Raw genomic sequence first — 19,331 nt, forward strand, 5'->3', positions numbered from 1 at the left:
CCAAGGGACAGGGATCTGACATTCCTGCTGCTCATAATTTGGGCCAGGCGAGATGAGAACCTTCTCGATCATCCATCAGATTTCAATGTTAGAAACCAGAGGATAATAAGGGCAGGGATATAAGGTATGTTCTGGGTTGGGGCCCCAGAGGAAGGGACAGTAGAAGGAGAATATGAGCCATCAGGTCCTGGAATGTGCCATGAAGGTAGTGCTGCATAACAGCGTGTGTCCGGGGGATTGAGAGGACTTGTTGTGGGCATTGCTCATGAGTTCAAGGCCAGATTCACGTTCAGAACTTCACCCGTCTGGGCTTGCAAATGGGACCTTTTAGGTCTGCATCTAGACCAACTGGGCAGCCTCTGGGGAAAGAGAGGAGCCATCGGTGGCTCCTCACAGAGGACAGTCTGCACTAAGAGCCAGGGGAACCCCGAAACGTCGTGTGGTGTTGGAGAAAGTCACTTGCACCTAGAGGTTGAGTTGGGCATGCCTCAACAGGAGCAGTGAGATCTGGACCCTCTAATAAGACTCCTTTCTCTTCCCAGAATAGCTCCAAATCAGCTTTCTGCAAACCCCCTCCCTGTGACACACACAGGTAGTATGCATATCAGAGCAATAATGCTCAGGGTAAAGCTTACAAAGGTGTGATCCTTCTACTGTGTGAAAACAAAGAAGTGTCCTCTCTGTGCTTTGTGCCTTGAGGAGTAGCAGAAAGGGTAACCCAGAAACAACAGAGACTCATTTGGCCTTTCATTCAACAGATTTTTTTTTTTTTTTGAGTGCTTGCTTATGTTTCCTTAGGCACTCAGGCTGGCATTGGATATTCCATTTGTCCAAAACCCAAATGGGATTCCAGTCCTCTTAGAGACTCCAGGTGTGTGTCTGGCACGTGTGCGTGTGTTGGGAGATGGTCATTAAACAACTAAATGCACAAAAAAGTCTTATTGAAAATTTGTGATAAGTCCTGAATAGGAAATGAATAAAATGCTTTGAGAGAAAAGGAACTTGGGGCAAAACAGGGAGGGTAGCTGTCCGACTTTCCATGGGGCAGGCAGGAACTTTGCACTCACAAAGCACCTTTTCCTGTTAGAATGCTCACATCAGGCTTTTCGGCTCTATTATGATTTTATGCACTGCTGTTCATTATTTGAAAATGACCCTTAATCCCAAGCATGGTGTGTACTCATTTTGAACAATCTAAAACCATTGCATTTGGGGGGAGGGTTACCAAAAACAATGATTATGTTTTACTTTTACCATCTGCTTCGTTATTGATCCTTGATGATGTGCCATTAGCTAAATCTCTATTAATTAAAAAAAGAATGTTCTCCTGCTCACCTAGCATCACAAATTGTCTCATTAGCATTATTCTTTTGATGATACTTACTGTAAGGCCCTGTGGGCCTTTAATTCATTGGACAGATGGATCATTCCCAATTGTTCAAAGATCTAACAGATAAAGATATGCAAATTACTAAGGTCTTTTCCACACACCATCACATTTAAACCCCATTTCATTGCTGAGAAGCATGGCTACTCCCATCTTACAGATGGGAAAACTCATGGTCGAAGAAAAAAGACTGAAAGACAAATACCATTGGCTGATGTAAAAACCCAGCTCACCCAGACCCAGGGTCAGAGATGCTTTCCTGACTGGTCCCACTTTCTCTGCTTCCCATGGAGGTTTGTTTTCAAGACTAATGGCCTTTCATATTGTGATTATTCTTGACCTGATAGGCTTTATTAATAATTTTTAGACTTTTCTTTTTGGACTCATTTCTATTTATCAGCTTAGCTGGTAATTCCAGACTATCCACTGCTCCATGGAGCCAGTCGCATTGGTAAGATACTTCATTTCTCTTTCCCTCATTGTGTTCTTCTGTAAAATGGTAGCACCTTCCTCCTGTAAGTATTAAATTAGATAATTTACAATGCATATTATATGTATATATATATATACATATATATATATGATGTTTGCAAAATTGCCTGCTACATCACTGCTCAGCAAAGGATGGTTTTTAATCTTTATCTTTCAATATTAGAATGAAACTCATTAGGTTTTTTTCCCAACCATGGTTTTTCAATGTCTTAAAAAGTATTTAAAAATGCTGATATTCAAGAAGGAATGCTCCATGTTATGGGTTATCTCTCAGTCACTACAGACCCCTCGCCCTTTAAATGCTATCAAAATGCCGAATCCTAAGAGCGTATGAACTGGATAGAAAGGAGCCGAGTCACGGGATGTTCACATCTGAAAAAAATCCAGATTCCACTTACCAAAGTCCAAGCAAAACTCCTCTTTGGAGGTTTTTCTCAGTCCCCGATTTACCTTTATAATGACTTCTGCCCACTCTGAGTAGATAAAATGGAGATTTGGACTGCTGAACTGGCCCCATCATCAAATGCTGGTTTCAGTAACTTCCCTGGCTCAGAAATTACAAGCAAGGGGCACTGCCTACTGCCACCCAACTCCCTTCCCCAGAACCAAGGGGATAAGACATCAATCAATACCCTTTCTTTCTCCTCAACTTGTTTTTGGCTTCTGACCCTTTTATTATTTATTAAAATGTCTCTACAAGTGAAGCCAGAGGTTGCTTGAACTGCTATGGTTTACAAATGCCAGTTAAAATGGTGAAGGTGAAGTTGGAACAACTGATTATGAGGAGATCCTTGAACTAGCTGATTACCATTTATGACCATCCTACCCTCTTTTGTCATAGGAACTCAGTGGAGACTGCATGTGCAATATAAAGAATTAAAAAACACACACACAAAACCAAGGTCTGTGAATTTGGTGATTTCTGACTCTGCATGTTGGCTCTGCCAATGATCAGACTTGTGATCTCAGGTCCCTGCTCTGAATGTGGGTATCCTCACTTGTCAAAAGGTTACCTGCTAGGGACGCCTGGGTGGCTCAGCAGTTGAGCGCCTGCCTTCAGCTCAGGGCATAACCCGGGGGTCCTGGGATCGAGTCCCATGTCGGGTTCCCTGCAGGGACCCTGCTTCTCCCTCTGCCTGTGTCTCTGCCTCTCTCTCTGTGTCTCTCATGAATAAATAAATAAAATCTTTAAAATCAAAAAAAGGAGATCTGCTACCTTGTAGGTAGGTGCTAGACAATAATAAAAAGTGTCAATTCCAGAATTTTGCATATGAAAGGCACCCAAAAATGATACCTCTTATTACTATCCAGAAATACCAAGTATATGTAACTGTTGTCTGCAAATGTTACTATTCAAAGAGCAATCTTAAATACGCAGAGTTGCCTGCTAATCATTTTAAGAAGGTTTCTCATAATCTCTTTGCTCCTAAATACAATGGGTAAGTTATTTTAGGCCTCTGTGTACTTGACATCCTGTTACCTCCTGTTACTGTAGCCACGGTCTCCCTGGAAAATTCTCCTCCCTTGGTTTCCATGGTACAAGGCTGGCCAGAATTCTGATAAAATGCATTTGAAAATTGGCTCCGATCCTGCGCTGAGTTCTGGTTCTGCAATAGGGCAGGATAATGTGATCATCTTCTACAGGAGGGGCCATCGATGGGGCAGGGCGAGATGGAGTTAGAATACACTCCCTCCCCTAGCCTGCACCTTGTGATTTTTGAGGGGACTTTCCCAGTTTTGTGGACCATCGGTTGATATCATTTTCACTCTCTTTTAGTAATGAACTTTTGTGTGTATATGATTGTGCATTATGATTGAGACATGTATTTTTCCCATCTACCTCCTAGTGACATGACCCTACTTTGTTATGAACCTCTATATTTCAAGTTTGGATTTTTGCGTTATATTTACCACAGTTTAATGGTATTTGTATTGTGCAGGGTTTTGCACTGGAATCTTCCCTTATTTTGCAAACAGGAGGGGTGTAACTTCAGAGCATGGGCCAGATTGCTCAGGCTTGAATGCTGGCTCTAACTCCTTGAACTGTGTGCCTTAATTTCCTTATCTGTAAAATGGGTGTAAAACAGTATTACCTCCTAGGATGGTTGTGGGAATTAAATTTGTCAAATAATGTAAAGTATTTTAAACCTGTTCTCAGTACAGAACAAATGCCTAACAAATGCTAAATGTTACTCATATTATTCCACATATTCTCCTTGGATAATATTTCCCATATTCAGATGACCGTTATATCTATTCCTCCAATCCAGTCCCTCTGGAATTCTAGGCTCATTCCTGCCTCATAGTTGAATATATTCATTTAGACATACTCCTTCCTGTAGGTGTCTCAGATTTAACACATGTAAATCAAAAGATATCATTTCTTTCCCTGAAATGCCTTCACTCAGTGACTTCCCCAGTTCAGGTCATGGTACCATCATCTCCAAGCAGCATCTAAGCCAAAACCTGGATGTAATCAAGACCCCTTTATCACAACATTTACTAGTCAATATATTCACTTTTAAACATTTTTCCAATATGTCTTTTTTTTTTTCCCCCATCCCCACTGTGTCTCTCTTAGTTCAGGTACTAATTTCCTGTTTGGTCACTGCAGGACCCTTGCAAATAATTTCCCTGCATGAAATATTACCTGATTCTGATCCTTACTCCTCATAGGTGCCATGGAAAAGAATCGAAAGCAGAATCTGAACCTATGAATCCCTAGACTGAACCTTTCAAGGGGCTGCTTATGTCTCTGATAAAAGTCTACACCTTTGGTCTTAATACATTTACAGCACGGCCGAAGTTCTCCTCTCCCGCCACAGGACTTGGCTCCCTATGCTCCAGCCCAGGGAACTACTTGCAATTCTCTGGATGTACAATTAACTGTCTCAGTCAATTAACTAGTGCTCTCTAGTACTTTGCCTATGTGGGGTGTTCCCGTCCTTTCTTCCTTTTCAGATGATTAATTCATCCTTGCCCATTAGGATTTGGATTTGATGTTGGTTCTTCTGTGAAAGCTTCTCTAATACCCAAAATTAAGTTAGGGGCTCTTCCTAAATCTTCCCCAGCACATGAGTCAGCCCTGTGTGGCACTTGTACTATAGTGTAGGGGACACACCTACTGGCTATGGAGCCAGACTGCCCGGTTGGAACCCTGGCCCTTCCTCTGGCTTGATGAGCTGTGATCACTTAAACTCTCTATGCCCCACAGAGATATTATTCATACGTCCCTAGAGTAGGTAAGAAATTGGCCACAAATTCTTCCTCTCCCTGTATAAAACCTTTTTATAATACAACTTTATGATTTCCTCCATCAAAGGCAACCTTTTGCTTCCCTCCTTGAATCTGGGCTGGCCTTGTGACCTACTCTGGCCAACAAGACAATGGTAACAAATGGGTACCAAGCAGAGGCTTGGGAAGTGTTGTACAGTGTCACCTGCTTTCCATTGCTGGTCTTAAAAACTCTGCAATATCACCAAATGAAGAAGTTCGGGTCAGTCTGCTGGATGATGAGGGGGGCCCCTCAATACAATGGGGATGTTGAGCTGTCCCCACTACTCCAACTGCATGACACGTGAGTTAACGATGTCGCTGCTCGCTGACCACAGATGCGTGAGTCGACCCAGCTGAGCACTGTCTAAGTGGGCAGACCACAGAGCTGTGGCTAACCAAGTGATTGTTAGGGTGAGCTGCTAGGTTTAGGGCAGGATTTTGTATGGCAAAACTAGCATTGGTGCTCTTACGGGGCTGTGTGAATTGGATACGTTAACACTAACATACAAAGCACGCAGTCAGGGCTAGGTAAGCATTCATCCTTCTCCCACAGTCACTTGCTAACCTGTATGGATCCACCTCTAGACTGTCAGCTCGTTGAGGGCAGGAATTCTCTTTCCTTCATGATCTCCTCTGCATATCACACAGTGCCGGGCTTGATGCAAGCCAAGTGACGAATAGACGCTGTTGAGATTTGGTTGATGAGCACAGGTCCTTTATTCATGAAGAAACCAAGGTTCAGAAATAATGAAACACACCCATTCACTCGTGCATCTCTGACAGTCTGACCACTCTATGCTGTTTTATTGTGCCAAACTTTTATCTACCAAGAACACTGGATTTGATAATATCGAAGTTAATTGACTACCAGCGTTTTCCCAGTGTAATCCTGTTGCTATGTATGCATCATACTGTCTGACTTACCCAAGGATTCCCTTTCCAAGATGGAAAAACAGATCTTTCAAGTAATTTATGAGTTCTGTTTCACCAGACCTTGGTTACATATGAATGAATGGAAGAGAATATTTTGATAGGTGTTCCAGTCACTGTGTATAAAATTTACATCCATGCCAAAAATCAGTATGGGAAATAAAAATGACTTGTCATGTCAGACCACCTTGTTATCCAATAGTCTCCCCACCACATGATCTTATGTCTTTATGCCCATGTCCCCCACCCGTGCCCCAAATTCTCGTCAATGGCTGAGTCTCCTTCCATGACTAAGGATGCACCTTTCGTTGCATTTCCCCAGACTCTCCCCAAATCTGCAAGTGCATGTTCTATGGGCACTCACCATTCCAGCATAGTTGGGTTTTCATTCTTTGATACCATTTGCTATCATCACCCATCTGAAGGAGTCTGGGCTTTGGAAAACCCAATGGCTGAGACTTTGAAGGTCTGTCTTCTTTCCTCTCTTTTGTCCATTTGTTGACAGGTTAACTAACACCTGAACTTGAACATCAAATACTTCATTTATTTTGACAAGTGTGCATGTGACAGTTTCACTGTTCAGCTCTGACAGATTGTCAACCTAGTTTTGAATTACCCAGGCTGAGAGCTGTGGCATTTTTTTTTTTTACCTTAATCTGAAAAAAAGCTTCTTGTTTTCCCTACAACCTTTCTAATTTATATAAAGAACTTTAATTTTGTGAACACATTTTTAAAACAAAACGAATTGACCATATTTCCCCAGAATGTTTATTGGAAAATCCTAAGTATACTAAGTTAAATAACTTCCTTATCAGCCGTATAATGTAGTATTTTGTATATACACACATACACAAAGAAATGCAAATTTATCCTGTTTCTTAAAAAGAACTTCATCTATTTGAATCAATATTTGAAGAAAAGCGACTTAGAATTAAATTTAGTTTTCAGCCCTCCCCAACTTTTGATTAAAAAGAACACTCTAGAAGCACATTTATTTAGTTACAAAAAAAGTTATTTGTGGACCGTTGCATTCAACCCGCGCCAGTAGATACACTGGCAGATTTTTTCCTCCCCAAGGACCTATTTTCCATCTAAATGCAGTACGGTGGTGAGCAATTAAAATACAAGGATAAAAGGCATCAGGTGGCTTGGAATTTAGCAAGCCTCTCACCCAATTAGAACATATAGTTCCAATACGGAACCTGGAGATACGGGATGTAGGTAAAGCCTTTTCAGCATCGACTTCATGGATGATACTGTAAGTTGTTGCAAGCTGTCTGGCTAAACTAAATCTCTGCTGTGAAGCAAATCCCCTAATCATGTCTCCCGCCACATAGAGAATGGAGCCGGTGGATTTCCTGAAGTCCACAAGTCTGGGGAAATGTGGCTAAACGATATAATAACTTTACATTTATAATATGGACTTACCCTGCATGACGAAGCGGCAAGGCACATCTGAATGTTGGTGCTTAGAGAACTGCAGTTGGTTTGGCAGTAATCCAGCTTATATAAACTTGGCAAGGCTTATGGCACCGAGAGCTGAAAGATGTCAGATGATGAAAGTCTGTGTCCTGCTGCATCCCATGCTCCTTGTGAAAATTCAAGTCAGTCCCTGACTTTCCCATTGACTTTCGTTTCTTCATCTGCGAAGTGGGGATAATGAAATCTGTGTTGCCTACTTTTCAGGGTGGTGAAGACCAAATCCGCCGGTGAACATAGAAGTTCTACAGGAAGGTCGGAATTCGCCTTCCTGCCCTAAAATGTTCACCTCGTTTTTGTCTTATCGTGGCCTGTTAATATACCTTTGAATGTGAGGATCTCAGAGCAGCTGATTTTCCTCGATTATTACAATACTGAGAGATCAAGAACTGCAAATACATTTGCAGGTGTAGTCAGATGGTCAAGGTTGAGGACAGTTGCTGCTTGAAACCTAACCAGGCAATAAACAATTCTATCCTCTTGAATAGGGGCCCGCAAAAAGTTCAGCAGGGTTGTCTCACTGGTGGCAGTGGGGGATGCAGTGAATTGAATTGGTTGTGATTTTAACACTAGCCTCCTCTCTCATGCCCAATGAGCTCTGATGGCCTCCAAGGAGCCCAAGTAAACTACAACAGTGTCTTAGTGAGGGGAGCCTCTCGCATTTTAATCTGCGTACCGGGAACCACTTGAGGATGTTTCAAAATGAGGAAACTTGATTCAGGAAGTCTGGGGCAGGGCTGAATTTCTTTCTTTCTTTTTTTTTTTTTTAATATTTATTTATTTATTTATTTATTTATTTATTTATTTATTTATGATAGTCACAGAGAGAGAGAGAGGCAGAGACACAGGCAGAGGGAGAAGCAGGCTCCATGCACCGGGAGCCCGACGTGGGATTCGATCCCGGGTCCCCAGGATCCTGCCCTGGGCCAAAGGCAGGTGCCAAACCGCTGTGCCACCCAGGGATCCCCAAGGTCTGGGGCAGGGCTGAATTTCTGATGAGCTCCCAGATGACACAGGTGTTGCTGGATGGCCGACCACACACTTCTGGTGCAGAGTGGTGATTTCTCAGAGTATGGTCTTCAAATGTGTGTTAGTCGGCTTGGGCTGCCATAACAAAATAACACAGACTTGCACGGCTTGAAAATGGAAATTTATATTCTCACAGTTCTGGAGACTGGCAGACTCAAGATCAAGTTTCCAGCAGGATTTGACTTCCGGTGAGGGCTCCCTCTTACTGACTTGTAAATGGTTGCTTTGTCCTCACATGGCCTTTCTTCTGAGCGATCTCTCTTCTTATAAGGCCATCAGTACTACCTAAATTATGGACTTTAGGGACTCCTGGGTGGCTCAGTAGTTGAGAGTCTGCCCTTGGCTCAGGGCGTGATCCGATCCTGGAGTCCCAGGATCGAGTCCCACATCGAGCTCCCTGCATGGAGCCTGCTTCTCCCTCTCTCTGTGTCTCTGGCTCTCTCTCTGCATCTGTCATGAATAAATAAAACCTTAAAAAAATTACGGACCTTACTTGACAATAATGTGACATTGGTCCATAAACTGTAACAAATGTACTATCTTAATGTAAGATATTAAAATAGGGGAAGCTGGGCAGGGGATGGGGAGAGAGAGTAGCAAAGGGGTATGGGGAACTCTGTAAACCTAAAACTGCTGTAAAATATAGTCTATTAATTTAAAAAAATTAGATTTCAAGACCTCTCTCTCAAACTCAGTGAATCCATTGTGGAGGCTGGAGCACAGATGCTTTCAAACCAATTCTTTAAGTGATTTTTCCATATGATAAAGTTGGAGAACCACTGGGTAGAAACTAAAAGCTCCAGTCTTATCATTGTATGGATGCGGTTTCACATCTCAGCAGCACCTCTTCACAGCTGGTGGATCGTGGGCTACTTAACTTCTCTGAGTCTTATTTTAAAATCAGGGCAGGGGGCACCTGGGTGGCTCAGCAGTAGAGCATCTGCCTTTGGCTCAGGGCATGATCCTGGGATCCTGGGGACCCCACCTCCTGGAGACCCCACGGAGAGGCTCTCCCTCTGCCCGTGTCTCTGCCTCTCTCTGTGTGTCTCTCATGAATAAGCAAGTAAATAAATAAATAAATATATTTTTAAAATCATGGCAAAAAGTAGCTCCATACAGCAATTCTTCTGAGTATTGAGTGATATAATGAAGTAGAGTTTTTCACACAGAACCCGCCTAGGAAGCACTTCAATAAATATCAGATGTGTAAAGTTTTGCTATTATCGTTATTGTCTGAGTCCTGGTACACAAGAAGCAATCGTGCTTTAAAAGGGGGGCTTTTAGAAAAGACCAGGCAATAACATAGGCGATGAAAGATCAGAACTATAATGAAAGTAATCCTAGATGCTTCCACAACATTTCATGGTTTATATATAGCTTTCACTTTCATTATCTGACTTGATCCTGACAATGACCTTGTGAGGCAGAAATTCCCCTTTTAACAGATGAGGAACCGAAGCTTAGGAATGATCAGTAATTTTCTGAAGGACACAGAGCTGGGAAATGTCAGAGCCCAGAGCATCCGAATCCTAGTTCATGGTGGTGTTACTGGGTAGTAATTAAATCTGAGGGCTCTTGAGGGGGGCTGGTGGGTTCAAATCCCAGAGATCATGATTGCTGTTGGTGTTAAATTGGCAAACCAGTTCACCTCTATGAATCATAATTTCCTCACTAGTTAAATAAGGATAATAACAGTGCTTACTTTGTAGTGTTTTGTAAAGATGAAATGAAATGATGTTTATAAGATCTGAGATTAAAGGCTGGCCCATAATGAGTTTACTGTTCTCTGAAGTTTTTAGAATATGGTTCCTCTGGGGGGGAGCAATATGCATCCATGTTACAGGAAGAGTAGTTAGTCTAAAGTTATAGGAAAGGTAGAAATCTTTGCGCAGACCTCTTGGGGGCCCAGAGTGGGGCAGAGGCGAGGATTGCCATCACTTCTAGGAGCAACAGGATGGCACAACGTGCTGTGGCATCTGCATCTCTCCCCTATCACCATGGGAGACATCCAGAGTGCCAGTAAGGAGCTACACAAGCAAGGCAGCCATCCTGGCCCTTCAGTCCCAAATATTAGAGATGACAGTAAAAGTGGCAACAAAAAGATGGCTCTCCCTGTGATATCCCGCAGTGACTGAGGATTTGTGTGAAGAGGTTCTGGAAATGAGTGTCACGGTAGCCAGGTTCCCACAGGAATATTTTAGAAACAATATATTAGAAACTTATTGAGCACCGTGTCCACCTCAGCGGACTTTGTTGCCTTCTTTACAACTAGTCCAGGGAAAGACACTTCATAGGATCAAAACAGACAGATGCTCGTTGGATAAGATTTGAGAAGAGAGTTGGCCCAACAAAATGTTCTGTGTATTTTGTAGATGGAAGAAGAGTTGTATATTCCTTCCCACACTGTGAAGGAAGGTTGGGTAGACCTGTTGAAGGAAATGCAGGGATGCCTTCTCTTCCTTGAGTCATTCCAACTAAATATAACGATGACTGCTAACTATCATGATGTTGATAATAATGACGGTAGCTCTTACTGAGTTTTTCTTCTGTGCCAGGAACCATCCTAAAGACTTTACATATGCTGCTCCATTTAAGCAGTTCAACAGTTAACTGAAGTAGACATTATTATTATTATTATTTTATGTTTTAGATATAAGAAAGGGAGGTTATTAGCTCTTGGACACACAGCTAGTAACAGTAGGAACTGGGATTCTTGCCCAGGCTTCTGGACTCCAATCAATACCCAAAGGTTGCATTAGATGTTATGGGATGGAAAATGATGGAATGTCGAGCTGGGAAGGTGTTAGTGATCATGTAACAGTAAAAGTTGTGAGAGTGCTCTCTGGAAAGAGTTGCTTTAGGATTAGGGATTGCAAGCCAGGCACAGCCCTAAGCCCTTTACACCTATCAATTACCTTAAATCTTCACAACAAACTAGTCAAATAGGTACCATCGTTATCCCATTGTTACCACTGATGTAAATAATTTGCACCAAATCACAAAATTAGTGGAACTGGGATTTGCCCCCAAGCGTTGGTGGTGTTAGCATCAATCCCCCGAAGCAGGAACCAAAAGAAGAGAGGCCTCACAGGACAGCCAAGTGCCTCACTCCTGGGATTGGGGGTAGGGCAAGAACATGTCAGTTGAGACCTTGGAATAAGGGGCAGGATTTCATCTGGGGACACTGTGTGTCTGTGAGGGGCAGAGAGAGTGTATACAGGGAAAGTGGATGGTTTTGCAAACATTTTGAAATGGCTTCAACCCAGCGGGAATTTGAATTCGTTTTGCAGAGAGAACTGGTCAACTTGACCTTTCTTCTCCAAAGAAGCTCCATGCACTCGACCCTTGGCAGCACAGTAGTGAGCATTTTAATTTTGCTTTTTTCAAGTAGTAACCATGGTCACGAGTGCTTTGTTGGTCTTTATCTTCCCAAACATTCCCAGCCTTGGTTTGCTTAAGAGGGCAGGTGACCTACTTGACGAATGCACTGCCCGTGCGTGCGGGTGGTGAGGGATGCCTTCCTGGGGAAGCTTGTCCCAGAGGCCCCCCGGCGCCCCAGCGCCCCAGCCCAGGTTGCATCCTTCGTCCAGGCCGCGAGCCCGCACACCTGAGCGTGCAGCCAGCGCCTCCCAACACCTCGCCATGTCGTCGCGTGACGGGTTCTCGCTTCAAGCCGGGAAGTGTCTTGTCCCGGGTTCTAGTTGCTCCTGGCGCGGCGCCCGGGACGGAGAAGGGCATCTCCTTGCGCTTCCCCGCGGGGGCCCTTGGGCCCTGCCTAACCCCGCGCCCCCCCTGCAGTGCAGCTGTCCGGGGCGGGGGGGGGGGGTGTCCCCGGGGAGGCCACCTGCCCTTGCCCACCGGCGCCAGCAAGGAGGGGCCCCGGGGCGCCGCTGCCAACCCGTCCTACCCCCCGCCCACCCCCCCGGGGGTGTCTTCCAGGTGCCTCGGAGCAGATGACAGGGCGGCGCCGGCTCGCGCCAGAGGAGGGGGAGTGCAGTGCCCCGCGCCCGCTGCCAGCCCGCCCCGCGCCCCCCGGCGCCCCCGCACCTGCAGCCCGCCCCGCGCGCCCCTGCGCCTCTGCCGCACCTGCAGCCCCTGCGCCCCCCGGCGCCCCCCGCCAGCCACCATCGCATCCGCACCTGCAGCCCGCCCCGCATGCCCCTGCGCCCTCTGCCGCACCTGCGGCCCGCGCGCCTCCTGGAGCCCGCGCACCTGCAGCCCGCCCCGCATTGCCCCTGCGCCCTCTGCCGCACCTGCAGCCCGCGAGCCCCGTGGCGCCCCCCGCCGGCCTCCGCCGCACCCGCAGCCCGCCCCGTGCGCCCCCCGGCGCCCCCCGCGTGTCCCCGCCTCACCTGCACCTGCACCCCCCGCTGGCCCCGCCGCACCCGCCCCCCCCGCCCCGCGCGCCCCCCGGCGTCCCCCGCCGCACCTGCACCTGCACCTGCACCCCCCGCCGGCCCCGCCGCCCCGCGCGCCCCCCGCCGGCCCCCGCCGCACCTGCACCCGCACCCGCACCCCCGCCCCGCGCGCCCTGCCCGCCGCCGCCGCCGCCGCCGCCGCCGGCTCGCGCTCCCAGCGCCGCGGACCGACGCCCCCGGCCGAGGGCGAGCGCGCTCCGCCGGCAGCCGCGTGGACAGACGCCTCCGGGCCGCCGAGCTGGTCCCGCTCCCGCTCCCGCTCCCGCTCCCGCTCCCGCAGCCCGCGTCCCCGAAGATGAACGTGAGGCGGGTGGAAAGCATCTCGGCTCAGCTGGAGGAGGCGAGCTCCACAGGCGGTAGGACCCGGAGCCGGCGAGAGGCGCCCCGTTGCCCTCCCTCGCCCGCCCGCCGAGCCGGGGCCCCTCGCGGGCCGGGGGACGCTTGCTGCCCTGCTGCATGCCTGCCGGGGCGGGGTGGGGTGCGGGGTGCGGGCCGGGGTGCGGGGCCGGGCGGCGGCGCTGCTGGGAGCGCGCGTGGAAGCCGCGGGCGGGGGGGGGGCTGCGATCCTGCGCCTACTTTTGCCTTCTCTGAAAGCGCCCGAGGCTGCGAGTGCAGCCGCCGGGTGATGCAGACCCCTCGCCGCCGTCCCCAGACACCCGGGGACCAAGGGCCAGCCTCGGCCGCCTCCCTCCACTTGCTCCCGAACGTTCCCTCCTGAAAACTCCGGTTCCCCTCCCCGGCACCGCGCGGGCGGAGCGCCCCTGGGCAGGACCGTGCGCCCGCTTTCCCCGCCAGCTGGGTCTTGGGGGCCCCTCGGAGCTGGTTCGTACGCAGGGCAGAGCCTTGCAAAGGGACCTGGCGCTCTCGTGCAAGCCCTCGGGCTCCCAGAGCATCCTGTATCCTGCGAAAGCGAGGGAAGGGCGTCTTCTGAGGAGTTGAGTGGGATCCCTGGTCAAACCCAGACTTCCCGCCTCCCCCCGGCCCCGTCACCCCTGCAGCACCTTGGGTTGCATCGGCGTGTTTTTAGGTGGCTTCCGTGGGCAGGGTTTTGAGGGGAGGAATCATCAGAATGAAGGCGGTTGCAGGAGACGCGAGGCTAATACAAAGCTGGACATTTCCCAGGTTACGTAAGATGAGGGGTCGCACGTAGGGCTGTAGCATAGTTTGGACTTAAAGGATGAGACATTGGGACTTGAGTTGCAGGGGGAAGAGGGATGCCCACGTTCTCCCTGCTTCTATCCAGGGAAATGCAGTCACTTCGGACAACTGGAGTCGCCCCCTCTGACCTGGACGTGGGGAAATGGACATGGGTCCTTTCTTGCCTTCCCTCTGGGAGTTAAGGTCGTCGTGAGTGGGAGGATGCTAGCCTTTGACCGTGAAATTTTGAAAAAGTCTTGGCCTTATATGGGGTGGGGGAGAGAGAGAGAGAAAAAAAAAAAAAAAAGAATATGACCATTACCTTTAAAGTCCCAGTTTTGACCTGTACTGATGTTTAGTTCTGGTTTCACTTATGGCAATAGTTCATTACGAACCAAGTCTGTCTAGGATCTATTTTATGAGGGATACTGATAATCGTTAAGAAATTGGACTTTTCCCAGAGAGGCGTTTTAAGTGTAGAGTGCTAAGTAAATCGTTAAGCTTATAGGGTCTCTGTCTTTGCTGTTCCTGTGACTAGGAATAGGGTAGAGGGCTAGCGGTTCTTTTAGGAACTGCACTGATGGACAAGGCAGCGGTGGGAACTTGAGGGTACATCAGTGAGAGAAAGTCTGGGGAACTGGGTGGCTTGCCTTGTTCGGCTCCTCCGTGATAACAGCTTTTTGGCTGGGCCAGGTCCTTAATTGGCCAGATGGGCATCAAATCAGCCTGTCCAGCCTATTTGCAGTGCCACAGGTGGCCATAATCTCTATTTGTTAGATAAAATGGAAACAAAGATGAAATCACATCTGGGGAATATGATACAGTAAAAAAAAAATAATAATGCCATCTTTAAAATCAGCATGTGTTCATTGTTCCTTTGGAGAATAGAAAGATGTTGATTTATATCTTGGTTAAGGTGAGGCCAGAAGGGAAGAGTTTTCTGGCTTGAATTGATTTGACACCTGTTTCTTGAATTGTGTTTGCATGTTTTTAGAGTGAATTGTCATATGAGAAGAGTAAAGAGAAGAGAGCTTGGAGCATCTTTGTGTTCTTCTTGTTGCTGTTTCAAGGTTGATATTATTGGAGAATGGTCCCCTGAATGTGTAGTCTATATCATTTCCACAAAATATGTGCTTAAATACTTGGGTTATTTGTGCTCAGGTATAGGATGGTCCTCGTTAAGCCTGGGATAAGAAAAGATTGTCACTTTTAAAGATGTGAACTCTACCTTCAGGTCTTGTTTATAAAGCAATAGCTCCTGATTTCCTTCCTTCTCCTCCTCCTCCTTCTTCTTCTTTTATTTTTTTTTTCAAATATGTGGAACATTTGCAGAACTCCCAACATGTCCATGATGGTTTTCCCTTACATATGTATGCCTTTTGGATGGAGGATTATAGAGTGATTTAATCAGCATTTAAACACAATTTAACTGGAGGGTTGGACCGAGAGGAATGTCCGAAGAAGAGAGGGAAAATCAAGAATTACAGAAAAGTATGTGTGAGTGTGCGTGTGCACGAGTGCACGTGCATATTCTATGACCGGACTCCAGAGCCAGAATACTATGGAAAGCAGTTTGCTGAGATACAAAGGAGAAAACCACACAGAAGGAAAAACAGGAGGAAAAAAGTAGGAAAGATGGAAGCAAGGTTGAATTGGGTCACCAAAACTTTATAATATAGCTAAAAAAAGTTTATTCCCTGCTCTCTTTCAGGAGGTGATGTACTTAGTACGTTAGCTGATCAACCCCACCTCTGCGTGGCTGTAGTTGAAACACTGTTAGTGCCACGGAGCCCAGAAATAGAGGCACTGGAAATAGGTGCAAATAGAAAAGGTTTCCTACAAGTTGTAGTGCTCACTTTTAGCCTCCCTGTCATCAGCTTCCACATTGAATCGAAAGCCTGCCCAGAATATATTTTTTTTCATGAAATTGTCTATTCCTTTTATTTTGCTCCCTGGCCATGAAATCAAACATAATCCTGCTACCAGTGGAGAGACAGAGGGAGATGATAATTCAGCAGTATATTTATTTGAAAGAGAATCAGAAATAAAGCTGGAGTTAACACACACACACACAAAACCAAAACAACCCTGTAAGATTATTCATCGGTGTCCTCAATTTGTACCATCTAACTTAGGGATGGCATATGTTATGTGATGTAGTCCGCAGCTGAAAGTGGGGAGGGGAAGGCATGTGTGTTTTAATCGGTGTTAGGGGAGGTCGTCCAGAGGACGTGACTACTGTGGGATCCACCAGCTGGACTGGGCGACTGGAGGCTCCTCACCCCCTCCCTTGCCCTTGGAATGTGTGTTCTGCTCCCCATAGCAGGGACTGGTTTCAAGGACACAGGCTGAGAGAGACAGGTGTTGTTGAGGCCACCTGGATGGCGGAGTACACGACTGAGCCCTCGTGAGGCCTCTATATAAACTTTAAAGTTGCTGGCAGGTGTGGGTGGGGATCAACTTGTCTTGCAGCCCCCACGACAAGCCTCCGATGCAAGTCCCCTTGCTTATTGCCTCTGCCACCTACCAGCCTGGAGGGTCAGTCCTTCGTCTCCCCGTCCTTCGTGTATGGGGGCCGGTTTCACATTTCACCAGGGGAGGTCCTGAGTTTGCAAACCAGCCCTACTGGCCTGAACAACCTACGTGATTCTTGTACTGTGGTTGATGGAGGGGTGATGGCTCTGGTTTAAATTTTGTGTTATCAAGGGTAAAGCAGACTGAAATTAGTGATTCCACACGGGTAACAGGGAAAAGTCCCTGTGTTCTGAGTAGCTCGGGAAAAGCTTTCTATCACACGGGCATCATTCATTTTATTTATTTATTTATTTATTTATTTATTTATTTATTTATTTATGCCATTAAATGTAAGAAGGTACTAAGCAAACGATAGGAAGAAGTGTTAAAAATTCAAAAATCCCCACCCTCCTCCCCTTCCTTTGCTGCACTTTCTTTTCTGGGCAATGCTTATGCAAAGTTTCATAAAATAAGGCTATGGGTGGTTTGGAAATTAATGAGCCACGTAATATAAAATGTATATGCAAGATTTCTGCTGAATCGTAGACCAAATAAATAGTGGTTGAATCTTTTGAAGATAAAGTATATGGTCCTTCTTATTCTTTTGTGTGTGTGTGTGTGTGTGTGTGTGTGTGTCCTTTTGTTTTCCTTGTCCTCATGGGTTTTCTAGAACATGTGGATAATATTGCTTTTCAATATTTCATAGCAGAGTGTGCTTGTTTACTTAATAGCCTCCCTTCTTATTTCAAGCAGATTAAAGTGTGTGAGAGAACAGGGTGGGAAGGAAGGGAATAAGGATGGGAGGGTGAGTGTATATTTTGTTCAATGGGCCCTTACCTCCCTTAAAAGTGGTTTAAGTTTCTGTAAGTACACCTGCCACTATAAAGGTATTCATCCTTGGGCGTTGAATCACCTCTTTATTTTTTAGAGTTGTTCATTTGGTTCAAGGCCCTCGTGGTCTTAATTGACATCATCCCAAACTCACTGGGGTGGTTCGTGCTGTTTGTCAACACTCCTCAGAGAACTCTGACCTTTGTGGGAGCAGAGCTGCTGTGTTCTTCCTACCCTGCATCCCCAGCATCTAGCACGAGCCCTGACATGGGACATTTGCTCCACAACAGATCATTTGTTGAATGGAGCCTCCCTTGGATTCTGTGGCTGCATTCAGATGTCTTTTTTTCTGAGCCTTATTTCTTTCTTTGTGCATTTTGTGCGACTTCTCACACTTCCATCTTGTCTTCTCCATCTACATTCTCTCTTGAATCAAACCGTGGTCTCGGTGCATCTCTGAACCAGAAGTCCCTTCTCTAGAGCTCTGTCCCGATCCCTTTCCGGTTCATTTCCACGCTCTGCTGAGCAGACCTCTCAGCCAAATGCCAAATTTTACCAGCACTTCAAAGTCAGTATGTTTGAAAAGACCTGTCCTCTCTTTAAAGAAGATTTTCCAAAGTTTGGAAAGAAAAACTCCCAAATTTTGCTAATGGTAGCATCATTTTCTGAAACATACAGTTTCTTTTTTTTTTTTTTTTTTTTTTTTTTTTTAGTGCTTTCTCATCCATGGTACCTTCTCCCCTTTCATCATTGCCTCCTCTTCCAGGGGGAGTCAGTCACCAAGCCTTATTGATTCTATTCTGGCTTTATGTCCAGCTCCCACTCCAGTCCTCATTGTACCCCCAAGGGTATGTTGTCATTTCCCGGACCATGATGGTTGATGATGGTTGCCTCTCCACTCCAGACCAATCAAATTCACTAAAAACTGATTGGAGTCAGATTTTTCACCTGTGGAAAATCTTTTAATGCCTTCCCACTACTTATAAAACTGGAAATACTATTTTCTTAGCCTGATCATCAGGGCTCCCACAGTATGTTGACCGTCTTCCGTCCCAACGTGATCTTCTATGACTTCTAGGTCTTCACCATGATGTTCTAAATTGGACTTTTCTCTGGCTGTGCCGATCTCAAACCTCTCTCACATTGTGCCTACTGCTTAGAATGAACTTTCTGCCCCAATATTGCCCACTGAATATTTCTAAATGTTTAACATTGAATGCATCCTTCAAGACTCCTTGCAAATGCAGAATCTTTCTTGTGCAGCCTTACTGATGTCTCCCTGTCTCTTCCCCAAAGAATTCTGCTTTGAATTTTCTCAGGTCATTTTTCTTTTATTTTGACCTATATCTGAATGGCGAGACGGAATAAGCTATGCATATTTGTCTCGTTTGCAGCTCTTAAATGGTGACTCCTTGATGGTATCATACATGAATTACCCATTTTCATACCCTTAGTAAGTACTGGTACAATGATTCACAAAAAACCTGCTTAAGGCATAGTTAATTGAATTTAACCTGTGTTGCCCAGTGGTAGATCCATTAGAGACTCCGCATTATAATTCACATTCGATTGCTTGTTAAGCCGTCTACTGGAAGTGACATTCCTTTTTGGTTCTCTTTTTCATTCTGTGGGCCAGGTCTGTATGGATGGGAATGCAACATTGGAATAGTATGTCTCCGCCCTGTGCGTGCTCTTGCATCCATAATGCTGTGCTATGAGAGTTTATATTGTTTCTGAAGAAGGGCTTAGTAAGTACCCAGTGTTTTCAGTGTATTTAGAGTAACAGTCAGGATTGTCTTTAGATGTTGTTGCTATGACTTTCCTTCATCCTTAATGCT

At 46.1% G+C, this 19,331-nt stretch overlaps 1 protein-coding gene and 1 long non-coding RNA gene across 4 annotated transcripts in view; one reads left to right on the forward strand and one right to left on the reverse strand.

The window, feature by feature from the left end:
* Window positions 1-1,742: 1,742 nt before the first annotated feature.
* On the reverse strand, window positions 1,743-7,780 carry LOC119870896. Of its 2 annotated transcripts, none has more exons than XR_005356461.1 (3): window positions 7,514-7,780; window positions 5,721-5,869; window positions 1,743-1,900 (listed from the first exon to the last, which is right to left on the reverse strand). It is a non-coding gene; the product is annotated as an uncharacterized LOC119870896 (long non-coding RNA). The 2 variants fall into 2 exon arrangements; XR_005356462.1 differs by lacking the exon at window positions 7,514-7,780 and adding an exon at window positions 6,450-6,597.
* A 5,403-nt stretch (window positions 7,781-13,183) lies between these two features.
* The window catches only part of KCNIP4 (potassium voltage-gated channel interacting protein 4), a 1,126,248-nt gene continuing 1,120,100 nt past the window's right edge, over window positions 13,184-19,331 (forward strand). The window contains exon 1 of one of the 2 annotated variants that reach the window (XM_038533579.1): window positions 13,184-13,367. In XM_038533579.1, coding sequence (XP_038389507.1) covers window positions 13,307-13,367 — 61 coding nt within the window. In that variant the 5' untranslated portion in view covers window positions 13,184-13,306. The remainder of the gene's footprint in view (window positions 13,368-19,331) is intronic. The other variant, XM_038533576.1, reaches the window with a different exon arrangement.

The sequence above is a fragment of the Canis lupus genome, chromosome 3 (genome assembly GCF_011100685.1).
Source record: "Canis lupus familiaris isolate Mischka breed German Shepherd chromosome 3, alternate assembly UU_Cfam_GSD_1.0, whole genome shotgun sequence".
Lineage (NCBI taxonomy): Eukaryota > Metazoa > Chordata > Mammalia > Carnivora > Canidae > Canis > Canis lupus.